Genomic DNA, 12,325 nt, shown 5'->3' with positions numbered 1-12,325 from the left:
TATATCAATACCGTGCATTCCCTACTGTTATGACCATCGCCATGGCTTAAAATGACGGGCCGCATCAATGTAGATATGACCTACAGTGAGTTGCCTGCGATTCACACTTGACGCGGCACAATTATCTGCAATTCCTTTTCTCTGGAGATGTGGCACCCTTCGTGAACTCTGTTAGTGCCTGCATGCCATACATGAAGTTCGGTAACGCAGCATATCTCAAACTTGACGGTCGTGACGCCACTAGGCAACATTGACGTCCGCGCAACTGAAAATAAGCGCGGCGCAGCGAAACTTTAACGCGGCGTTCTTATTCAGTTCTTATCAAGGGCCCGCTTGAGATGGTACAGTCTATACAGTCATATCAATACATCAAATAATCAAATACCTTAAGATCGGATGAGAAAGTAAGAAATTCAACAGCCAAAGCCTGAGTAAGAGCAATCTGGCATTAGTATGTATTTTATTCTAACGATCATATCTGCTGGTACGCACTATTTAGATTGAAGTCTGAAGCTTGATGCGAGTAGAGTTTTAATCTGACGCAACGTCTAGCTATGGACAATACTAGGTGTGTCATCTTTCTCTGGCTCACGGTTGATATGCTTTTTTCCAGACATACTATTTACAAAGTTCCTGCGATCTTGTTACACCTTACTTCCGACGGCGACCGACCCAATTACACAGGGGATTAATAAGGTTTCACGCGTTAATTGTACTGTACTCCGAGGCGCGAGGGGGAAGACCCAGGAGATAAATGTGCATAACCGTGTGTCATTAGATACCAACTTGATGTCATACGTGGCGGTTAGGCACAGGCTGGGATGTTAGGGTCACTGTAGCAGATAGATATGGATCGAATATCACCAGGATGCAGACCACGGACGTTCTGCGATAAGAAGAAGTAATATTAATTACTCAGGAAGAAACACTTGCCGACAGGTCGAGGAAGTAGCGAAACGGCCAATAAGAGTGATGTATTACGCACGAGCAGAACGCCAGCAGGCATGGGAGGAAAGCCAGCAGGTATGAGAAGAACGCCAGCATGCATGAGACGCCAATAGTATGCACTATGCAGCGTAGTACGATGGGCTGAAAGAAGCTCGGGCTAAGGCAAGTGGGTGAGTACTAGTTCTGAGTCGATTGCAATGTTACACACCTACTTAGTATGTGTTATGGTCGCAAAATCGTTTAAGCAAATTGCGTACGTCGATGTTTTCCATAGACAAATAACCAGCACGATGCTCGACGTTGACGTCGAAGGGGTAAAGTTAATGTTGATCTTGATCAGTCTAATGTATCATGATTAATGCACTACCTACTAACGATCCAGAACTCCAACCATTGCATCAGATCGATAGTGCACTCGAAGCTTGAGTTAACTCCATGAACAGTTCAAGACTAACTATATCGATGCGGGCCTGAACAGGCCTAAACGTGCGTTGATAGTTTCCATGGTCAAACAATTAGAAGGACCTCATTGCTCGAACGTGAATAAATAATTCAGGGGATAAGAGAAATAAGTTCTCACATATAATACGCTTACCAACGCATTGATGAACGTCAAACGTCATAAAGGTCTTGTCTCCAATTAAATGACACCGAATTGAACCACTGCTCGATCAAAGGAGGCGTTGAATCGAGCAGCATCTCTCCCACCATAGCCTTACTACCAGCACTCAATGTCCTTTATTCTCAGCTTCCAGACATCAATTCTATTATCTCGACCCTGCCTGACCAACTAGTGAGACTGGTGCTATCACACAGACCTTTCCCGACAGAACGGTTTCGCCGATTTGTACTCTTTGCTGCACGTGTCCGGATCATCATCTGCAATCCCTGTGAAGGCGATTTTGCACATGCGTTCATCGTTGCAAGTGCGTCCAACTTGAACGACGCACCGCTCTTTCCAAACCTGCTATCACTGCGTGGCCACGCCTCCAATGGCTCACCTTCCACCTGGGCTTCAAAAGCATCACCACTGTACCTCTCCATGTGCCCCAACCCTTTCAGGCACTCACTCACTTGCATGTCGAATGTGAGCATCTGAGCCTTTTCACATCATTCCTGCGCGCTATCCGGATTCGCAGGACAAATTCCGATGCGCGTTCCTTTGGATGCCCCAACCTCAAAACGATTCACATCATCATGATCACGCGCAGATGCAACGAAGGCAGTATGTAGTCCGAACCCCTCACTATTCTCATCTACATGCAACTAGAGCACATCACTCTCTGCGAGCTGCACTCTGAGCAGGCGTCTTGCTACACATCCTCATCCTTCGACCTCCAACCCCTCCTCGCGCGTTCTACCGCTCTCACACACCTCAAGACCCTTATCGTCATCTGCCCCGCCCACCCCATATCCATCACCCTCACAAACTCCGACATCCTCATGCTCGCTCGTACATGTCCACTACCTCAATGTCCTTGACCTATATGCGCGCAACACCCCCATATCCCTGTATACTTTACGTATCCTCGTGGGGCGCTGCCATGACCTGCGCAAGATCTCCCTCTGCGTAGACGCAAGACTCGATGCGCGGGTCGATGATTGCCATGCACGCGAGACGCAGGTCGGAAGAGAAAACGGACGAAAATTGAGGTGTGAATCCAGACAATGCCGCAAAGGCTTCCCGCCGATCATTCACAATTGCCCAATACGGCGCCGTGTGACCCTCGATATTGGGTGTTTGCAGGGGGTCGGAGGACTCTGCAGTTGTGAGATCAGCAGCGCAGGTGCTGACAATTGGGGCGACAGAGGAAGGGTTGAAATCGGGAGCGGAGACAATATCACGGATGCATGTTAGAACAGTGTTCTAATTCTGTCCAAATTGGATAAAATCTACTCATGCAGATGTGGACGTTGTGGTGGGAGGTGAGTCGGTGGCTGACTTGCTATCATTAAATCCTGAGGACGCCATGATGGAGTATATGGAAGTAAGTGTAGGAATACTATAGGGGTAGGTCAACTTGAATATCTGTAATATGCCACGTATCTCCAGTAATGTCATGACGGAGGGTGGGAACATGTCAAACTCATTGTGACCGCCGTTCGACTGACCTAGAAACCCCAAGGCGGAGTTGGCCCACGGCCTGAAGCCACATCACTAGCGGAGACTGGGTGATGGAGTCCCCAGAATGTCTTCTGCAAGCTGTTGCACATTACAAATTGTTGGAGACAAGATTCTGTGGATTCCGCTCTTCGATGTTAGCCCAGCATCGTTATCGATCGAGACTTCAGAGAGATCTGTGATCATCTACAAAGAGGTTCACTCCCTAGATTATAACTTGGTATGTATAACGGCAACACGTGACGGGAATAGAGACTGACGAGTAACTTAGCTGTTCTGGCGATCACGCATATTTTAGTCGCAAACACAGTGATTTGCTTCGCTGCTTGCAAACTGCGTCAAATGATAAGCCGTGAAGGAACGGTTCATCATCACCTGAGTCGAAGAAGCAGACACGAAGGATGAGCTCACGAGGGGCAACAAGTCGGTTTGAAATACTCGGAAGTTGGAAAGAAAGGGTTCGGGTTGGCATGCAAGGGCGGGGACTGTAGGTGAAGGAGTCCGCACGCAAGCAGAAGCGGTGAAAAAAAAGTTCTGTGGTGAGCCCTTTCTCGTCATGACCGCGCTGACCCGACTAGGGTGCCCGAAAACGTGTCACCTACCTGCTCTTGATCTATTCGGAGTCCCTGGATTTATTGCGTACTGTAAATTGCCATCAATGCAATCCTTTGCTTAAAATGTAATATAGTTGGTCTGCTGGATATCTTGAAACTAAAGGAAGGGCAGTCGCTGATTGACAGTGCGGCTGTGGGGTGGGTTTATCTCAACTCGTATGATAGTCCTGATCACAGACATATGTGAGGGCATGTGGATGCATCCACTCGAGAACACGCGCATGACTTCGGAGATCCTCCCATAGAAAATCTAGCACCTTTTCCAACCTCCCGTTTCCAGATTGCTTCTCAGTTGCTGAAGGCATGTACATGCGATCACGATAGGTTGAGTACAACATCTGAGATGGATCCAATATCTTCACAAGTAAGTCCAGAATGGATATTCGACCGTCCTGCAGTATTTTCAGCGCACTGCCGATGTGCTCATGAGTAAACATCCGGCTACCTCTGGTACTCGGGCGGGAGGTTTCTGCAGGAGCTTCCGCAGCAAGGTTGACGAATCCAGAGTCTACGGACCGGTTGAAATCAGTGTCGACGAGCATCGAGAGGTCCCCGTCATCCCTGGACCATCCTTGAGACATTTTCCCCTTGAGAACAGTGCTTATGACCAGTACTATCTCAGAAGAAGCCGAAGTTTGAATTCAAATCATAAATAGGGCTGTCCGAGTGCAACGTGACGCTGCCCTGCAGCGGCCATGCAGCAGCCAGTGGAACGAGAGCTGATCCATCATCCCTGCCGGAGTCGACGAGCAATGTTACCGACACGTTCGGTACGCAATGGAGAATTTAGCAAAGACTTATCTAACTCCCGAAAAGGCTTTTCCGTCATGTGACTACTCCAAAGCGCGCACTATCCAAATTCAAACCCAAATTCACCAGTCTAACAACGGAGTGGGAGGCGGAGTGTCAGCAGAGTAGGGTCTGTGCTTGTGGTCTTGTGCCGACCTGGGAGCACGACGATGTAAGAGATAGAAATGAATCATTGCTCGAACATTATCAGGGAGGAGAGAAAATACATATGATATACCCTACTGAGTAAACATATCCTTGAATGTCATCAGGGTCTCCTTTCCAACGATACCGAACACCAATCGATCGAAGGAAGCGTTGAATCGAGCAGCATCCCCGACTAACAGCTCCCTCCACAGCCTCGCTACCATGTCGACCTTGTTTCTGAAGACTCCCGTTCCAAAGCTTCCCAAGACGACATTTCCACATTCGTGCTGCTCGAATAAGAAGAGGATACGCGCCATCCTTTCTTGCAGGCCTCCTCTATCTGTCTCTCTGTCTCTTCACGCGAAACCCGTCTGCCGTTCCGTCTGCGGACAGAACCGGCATTCACTGCAGCACTCGTGACTATATCAGCATCATGCGGCGCTATCCAATCCCCTGCATCGTTTCGCAACACCAGAGCCGCAGGGGTGTAGACGAATGCATGGTGATAAGAGCCGCCTTTCTTGTCGCGGCGATGAAGATTGTAGAACTGCTGAGCAGTATCTGTCATGAGAGAAGGGTAAAGCATAGATGAACGAGCGATGGATTCTTCTTGGGTTGGAAGACCAATCAAGAATCCTTCTCCTGGAGAAGTTGCATCTCCAAAGTTCAGCAACCCAATTTTCCCACTCCCTGAACTTGAGTTCGATAGCTCATGACGCAGCCACTCCCCGCCTTGGAGAGTCGTCATCTCTAGGACAGAGATTTCGCATCTATGAGCGGAGGACGGCTCAGAATGAGTCGATGGTCTATTGGTCGACCAGGCAGAGAGCTGGGAGTCTGGAGCATAATAACGAGTGTTACCCTTCGTGAAATTGACTTTGGTACTAATGTTGTGCGGGACGTCACTGATGGTGACCGTCCCACTTCAATGATGGCCAGAGTTGTCTCTGCTATTTCTTGAAGGCGTTTACGATCTTCGTCACGCTGCCCTTTCTTGCGGAAAGATGGCTTGAACTTGGTTTGTCTGCCCATGCTGGTGGTGGCGAATTGCAGAGCGTCACTGGGCAGTGACAGTCATGAGTCATAGTAAGTCTGTTTGTCTGTGTTTCTACGGCGTGTTTATCAATTCGGCGGGGTTTGAAAACATATCTGTAGCTAGAGTTAGGGTGTTAGAGCTCGTTAGGAAGCTAGGTTGGCTTAGAGTCAGGGCTTGGGATATCCCTAATATCTATGCGACATTTTTCTCCTCACCAGATTCTGAATGATTGATCCACATTCGAGCAATGAGGAAAATGTACACGCCAGAATATCATGTATGACGTACACGTTTAGGCCCACATGGCCTTGAACTTTTCATCGAATTCTTCGAGTGCACCGTTGACCACTTCAAAAACTCTCCAGTCTGCACTCGACGCACCACGTCGTTTCTGCGAATCATGGGTCGTTTCCCGCTCCCCGTGCCCCTGCTCCTCGGATTCCTCTTCATCCTCATCCTCCCACCCAACTGGCTCAAGCGACGCGCATCCACTATCCACCTCCTCACCAAGGTTTTCATCCTCAGGCATTGCATCTTTCTCACCCGCGGACCTCTTCAGGAGTTGCTCAAGTACCCCGCGCGCAGTCATCAGCGTAAAATGAAAGTCTTGCAACAAATACCAAACATCACCCCGTCTAATTGCGTTGGCAGCTGCAAGGGCCGCCACCCGTCCGTGCATGTAGAAGTCAAGGAGGTATGCGTTCAGCGCGTGTTTGCTGTCTCCTCGGTTAGTTCGCCCGGTGATGCCTTCGAACGATGGGATGATGTGCGCGTTCAGGTTCATTCCGCGTCGAGCCGTTTGAACGAGCTCGTGAATGCTGTGGAAGTGATCATCATGACCGGAGTTAGCCACGAAGAGTGACCTTGCGACAACACGGATCGCAGTACAGTGAAGATGGTCGCGAATAAGTGATGGTTTGTCTTCCGCGATACCCGATATATCCCTATTGCTAAGAGGCAGGATGTGGTCGAGCCCAAGGTCATTTTGGTGCTGAGACCCGTAGGTCAAGGCATATCCGGTGAAGATCTCGAGGATTTCGCGATCTTGCTCTATCAGCACTTCACGAGCTGCGTTGGACAGTGGTGGCAGTATGACCATCGATGGAAAATTCTTCACGACCTTCATGATGTACTCCTCTTTCATGCAAGCAGAAGGCAAGTACCGCCGTCCGAAGAGCTGGGCCATCAGCAGGATGAAGTCACGTTTTGCAAGCCTTAGGTCAGGTTGCGCACAAATATCATGGATCACGCCACTGCGAAGCAGAGCAACTAGGGCCAAGTTACTGGGCTCTGTGTGGTATAGATCTGTGGCTATTCCAAAAAGGTTGAGCGGCTTCCCTTGCTCGTCGAGCAGACGAGCACGACGCAAGTAGTCGACCGAGAAACGCAGATGGTGCAAAAGTTGGTATCTTCCTTCCTCCGAGCTAAAACTGACTTGTGGGAGGCGGAAGAGCCTCTGGACAGCGGCAACGGCGATTGTGGAGTAATCAGAACCCTCCAACAGATTGAATAGGCGCGCGATGAGAGTCGATGTTACTGGGAAACTGGCAGAAAGGGAGGGCAATTTTGAAAGCGCTAGTCTCTGCACTTTGCTCATTGGCAGACAATAGAAGACGACTTTTCCAAGGAGGTCGTACCCTCGCCGTCCAGCACGTCCCGCATATTGTCGATACTAGGGCAATCAATTAGCAACAGATACTACAATTATGAGAAACGAACCATGAGTGCGGTGAGGAAGGGTGAATCACCACAGAAAACAGAAGTTTTGGTCGGGGCGTTGATACCCAGGGCAAGAGTGTCTGCAAATGCAATAAAAGGTTAGCAACCCTACAAAAACTACGGAGCACTCACTCGTCGCGAAAACCACGCGCACGATGCCACAGCGAAAAAGTCTTGGTGTACTAGTCAGAGAGTGGTTCTAAATTGGTGAAGAACCTCACCTCTCGACCAAAAAGCGATAGCCGCTATACATGCCGGCATGATGAACAGCAATGCCGCGTCTCAGGCATTTTAACTAGTAAGGGAGATGTGACTTCCCTCCTCGCAAGGTTTTGCGATATCTTCATCAAGTTCCGATATGGAATATGACGTACTTTGGCCAGCGAATGAGAAGTCTGGCAGAGGATCATTGGGTCTAAAGAATGCCTGCCACTCGCCCGTGTCAACACGTTCATCCTCTTCATTTCCCTTGCGCTTCGAGGCTCTCGCAGCTTTGCGTTCACGCTCTTTGGCGTCTTGAAGGTATGCATCATATTGCGCCATTTTGTGTATCCATCCAGGATTATTCTCACGCCACTCTTCTTCCCGGCATCTGGAGCGCACGGCCCAAAATTTTTGCCATATGCTCGCAATCGCTTCGATCAAATGAGAAGAAGATAGCAGGCTACAAAACAAGGTTCTCGTGAATATAGAGAAGGAAGAGGTGTCTCAATACTCACGAGGTCCCCTTGTATATGAAGATCGGCGACTAGATAAATGAGATTGCGGCCACATACAACACGGTCAGGTTGGGAGTTCAACACGATGTCTGGGACGCGCGATAAAACACCATCTTGAAGCTGAGTAATGACGCGCGACAACGGTGTCCCGGAGTCTCGCGAATCGAAGGAGGACAACAGCGAAGCGAGGTGCTGTTTAAGAGCTTCTTCATATCGTATTACGTCCTTCTGCTGAAGTAGTTTACCAGAGGGAAAAAATGCCACTGGATCGAGGGCAGCGAGAGTACAAGGATCGAGGGCTGTGTGTGCACTTAGAGCACGATATAAGGTCAATGTATCCACTGCTTCCAGTGCGAGATCAGAGGGGAGAGAACGTGCACTGCAGGAAAGCATGGACAACGGATGCAGAAATCGCATCCTTTCTGTAGACTTGTACGTCGAAAGGCTTCGGAAGGCATCTCTTGGCTTCTCGTGGATATTGTAGTAGAACTTCCTCAGGTGTGAATACCGATGGGGATAATGCACAAACTTGTGCGGAAAACCTCCTGCTTTCTGAACGCTCTCCAGCCATTCGTTGAACCTTTCCGGTGCTCCGACCGTAGCAGATAAACCTCTGTTCATGCGACAATGTGTTCATGTCCATAGTTGATTGTGAACGTGACGTACATGATAGGACAGGGAGCCAGGAGAAGAATCTGTTCCCAGACAGCTCCACCCTCCTGCTGGCCAATGGTATGAATTTCGTCCAGAATGACACTACAGTAGAATGTGAGAGGGAAATATACACAGATAAAACTGATATTCGTACTATCTGAGCCGGGGGGTCCACGTCTTAGCAAGCAGAGGAGATAAAAGCATGGTTGCCAGAACCTCAGGGACAGTGACAAGGATTTGGCAGTTCTGCGCATCATGGACCCGGATGTCATGGGAATGAATCGCCCAGCAGCTACCTGGAGTTGGATCAGCCATGGTCCCACATTGGATATGATCTTACGAGTACTTACGACCGTTGAGATCCTTGCTATACCTAGCATAAATCTCGGCCGCGACCTGAGAAACAAGGGATTTTGTCGGTGCAATATAAACCACGATGCCATCGTCAGATCCTCGGAGAATCTTCTCCATAGCATAATAGGAAATGAACGTCTTCCCAGCACTGGTAGGAGCTGCAACTAAATGAGTGATCGCTCTATCTCAAAAACAAAGTACTAACCTACAACGAGAAGTGACATATTTTGATCAATGGCGTCAAGAACTTCGCGTTGCCACGCATCTGGCTTGAAGGATACCCTTGCGTCAACCTGACCATCCATGCTTCTATCCATAAACTCCCCGAAAAACTGAAGTTGCCACACGATAGGGTGCTCCTGCACTCGCATAAATTCGTAGATTGGTGTCTTGGTCTTGGACTTGACCAGTTTGACAAAGCGAAAACTTAGCTCCCTGTCGCCGGCTGAACCTGGGACAACCAGAATATCAATGTAGTCGCTGAAGCCGAGTGAAATCAACACGCTCGTGATCGCGCTTGCGATCTCCTTTGTTCCAAAGCCGATCTCCCAAACTTCCTTGACGAGACGCATGAGCAACAAGGAATATTTTTCGCGGCTCGTCGAGGATTCTGGATTGGTGGCATAAATCCACTCTCGGAGAAGACGGTTCATACGATATAGTCGAAGTTCCGCGCCTACCGATGCCTCCCTAGTTCGCGGGTTCCGCGCAAGAGCTTGCAGGTACTTTTCGAGACCAGAACCATCCAGGCTTTCCATCTCTTGCATGCGGGACGCAACCCATGTTGTAGACTCGGACACTTGCTTGGATTCCTTCTTGGCAATGTTCTGTTCACGTATAGTATCTGCCTTCGACAGCTTGCCAGTACTTTTTCCCGACGAACGGGTATGAACAACTTTGGGCTGAAGGTATACGATCAGCGATAGAAGATCATCATAACTGGATGCTGACCTTCGTTATGCGCTGATTCGCAAGGGAGGCTGCAGACGGTATCTTCACTTGTTCGAGAACAGCTCCTGATGCACCTGTCAAGGTACTGGCTTGGCCATGCAAGAGCTTCATGGAGTACTGTTCTGAACGAAGCTTCCGGTTACGCTGCCGTTCCGTCATCGGTGGCGCAAAACCCCCTCCGAGGTGCTTAGGCAGAATGGCCATTTTATGGTTGTGCCAATGCTGCGTATCGGAGAAGAGGATGTCTTCTCTGGGTTGCCTGTTTTGAGAGGAACGAGCGGATGGGAGGTCATCAGCGGACTCATCACTGGTACTACTATCGTTCCACTGCTCGCTGGACTCTTCTCCACGGGAATTAAGATGTTCTATCTGATTGGGGTGTGCGACGCCCTCCGTAACAATGTGGACGACAGAAAGCTCCTTGTCAAACACTCGGTTGGTAAAGGGAAGAAGCTTGAGCGGAAGTGGCGTCTCGTACGAGTCATGAAGAAGGAAAAAGATGCTCAAACGCGAAAAGTTGAGGTCCGGGAGCTTCAACTCAGAGAATATTTCTTCCGCATCTTTTGCCAAAGTCGGGCCGAGAATCTCCGTCAACGATTGAGCCTGATGCTCGGAGAGAAAGCGCAGGATCGAGAGGAATACATGGACATCGATGTCAATGGATACGTTTTTTGCTACTACGATTGCTTCTGTCGCTCGAAGAATGCCGGGAAGGAAGGATTTTGTCAATAAAGCGGAAAAGTCAGATTTTATAGGCTCCAAGCGTTGTGCACGATCCTGGATGGAGATGTTTTTGAGAAGAAGGATGTGGATGATGAAAGCGGCAAGCAATGACGGCTGAGCGTCGCCTTTGAACGCTAAAAGATATGTTGCTCCAATATTCGTCAAGATTGCACGGATGTCCATGAAAGACGGGGATGTTGGTGCTCCGCCGAGGACGCAGCCACGGACACGATCAAAGTTCGTGTTCTTGACTAGCAAGAACGTCCTTGGCAGTGACACCCGCGGATAGAATAGCATTGGGAAAACTCCCTCGACTGCTTAAACGAAGTTTTGATTCAAAAACGAACGACAAGATCTACGGCACGATCAATGCAGGTTAGAAAGTAAATGAGGGACGTGGTATGACCTTGGTGTCCTTGAAGTCGGCACCTTGAAGAGGCGCCATTGCCAAGCCGCTAGCCAGCAAATCGAAGATAAACAATCGTTGGGCGAGTATTCGATGGGCGGCTAATGGTCCACCGACTCCTTCCTCCAGTGGACCGCCGTCGTTGATCACAACAAACATTGGCTATAGGGAATAAGAAATAATTATCATGTCTGGTCGAACGCTTACCTTTGCTTGAACATGATAATCAACCCAGTCTTTGTCGGAGAGACTTTCGAAGACGAGCGTATTCACTGAGTCCAGCGACTGAAGGTGCTTATATAGCAGTCTCGTGGAAAGCGCTCGAGATGCGACAGTAAACTCCGACTCGCCCGCTCGTAGTACAAGGTGTCGGTTTGCTAAAATAGTGCTAAAATAGTTCTAATAAGATGGACGCTATCAGATGGTGAGACATAGAAGCAGGCTCGCCATCGAAGAAAACAATGTCGAAGTTGGCAGAGCGTTTTTGAAATTCGTTGAGGATGCGTTCTAGAGAATAGATCGCATGGATGATTTGGAATGACGGGTCTTCAACAGCACCACCATCCGAGTCGTGTCAGAGAAAAATCTGTACTTGACTACAATGAAGTACCGTCATCCTTCGCCAGTGCGAGCAGAGGATCATCAAGCACAACTTGTAGTAGGGAATGTCCTAGGAGATGGATGAGTATTGGGGTCAGATGGGTAGCAAGTTGAACGAGTACCATCAATAACAAAGGGTTCGTCGCCCGCATAGTCACCAATCAGGTCCATCCACCGTGCACTCCTACTTGCAGGCGCATACCAAGTTGAGTCAATCCAGTTTAAAGCCTCGGTAGCAGTGCATGATGGTGCATTGATTGGTGCCTGTTCGATGGCTCGCTCGATATCAACTTCAAACTCCTCAAAATCCATAGTGCGGATGGTGGGCGTGAATGGGACCCGAGTGGTCTGCGGTCTTTTAATGACTTCTAGTGGACGTGACTACGTGACTTTCGGAGATAGCCAAGATAATCGCCTCGAGGCGCAACCACTCAGAAGACCAATGTTAGCTGAGATCTGAAACTGGGGTGCTTGGTACTCGCCTAATACAGAAGGAACGACTTGTATCTTCCTTCTATTGGGCACTGCCCTAACATTGTGGTG

General features: G+C 49.1%; 3 protein-coding genes across 3 annotated transcripts; all 3 read right to left on the bottom strand.

Annotated features, from left to right (window-relative positions):
- Window positions 1–4,712: 4,712 nt before the first annotated feature.
- On the bottom strand, window positions 4,713–5,717 carry EDB91DRAFT_1331154 (uncharacterized protein; the record flags this gene model as incomplete). Its single annotated transcript, XM_041325377.1, has 3 exons — window positions 5,636–5,717; window positions 4,981–5,543; window positions 4,713–4,951 (listed from the first exon to the last, which is right to left on the bottom strand). The coding sequence occupies exons 1-3, from the start codon at window positions 5,650–5,652 to the stop codon at window positions 4,713–4,715; spliced, it is 819 nt and encodes a 272-aa protein (XP_041170759.1). The 5' UTR covers window positions 5,653–5,717.
- Window positions 5,718–5,911: 194 nt separating this feature from the next.
- EDB91DRAFT_1169407 (uncharacterized protein) lies at window positions 5,912–10,164 on the bottom strand (the record flags this gene model as incomplete). Its single annotated transcript, XM_041320143.1, has 10 exons — window positions 5,912–7,328; window positions 7,376–7,455; window positions 7,672–7,956; window positions 7,979–8,039; window positions 8,095–8,707; window positions 8,761–8,850; window positions 8,903–9,044; window positions 9,099–9,260; window positions 9,308–10,004; window positions 10,054–10,164. The coding sequence occupies 10 exons, from the start codon at window positions 10,162–10,164 to the stop codon at window positions 5,949–5,951; spliced, it is 3,621 nt and encodes a 1,206-aa protein (XP_041170758.1). The 3' UTR covers window positions 5,912–5,948.
- An 844-nt stretch (window positions 10,165–11,008) lies between these two features.
- Window positions 11,009–12,094, bottom strand: EDB91DRAFT_1254929 (uncharacterized protein; the record flags this gene model as incomplete). Its single annotated transcript, XM_041323889.1, has 6 exons — window positions 11,009–11,131; window positions 11,183–11,344; window positions 11,390–11,581; window positions 11,643–11,728; window positions 11,793–11,852; window positions 11,905–12,094. 6 exons carry the CDS (start codon window positions 12,092–12,094, stop codon window positions 11,009–11,011), a joined length of 813 nt encoding a protein of 270 aa, XP_041170757.1.
- Window positions 12,095–12,325: the final 231 nt, after the last annotated feature.

The sequence above is a fragment of the Suillus paluster genome (assembly GCF_016628075.1).
Source record: "Suillus paluster strain FC165 chromosome Unknown EDB91scaffold_121, whole genome shotgun sequence".
Taxonomy (NCBI): Eukaryota; Fungi; Basidiomycota; class Agaricomycetes; order Boletales; family Suillaceae; genus Suillus; species Suillus paluster.
Note: the sequence above shows the minus strand (reverse complement) of the source record. Positions and strands in the feature narration are given on the sequence as shown.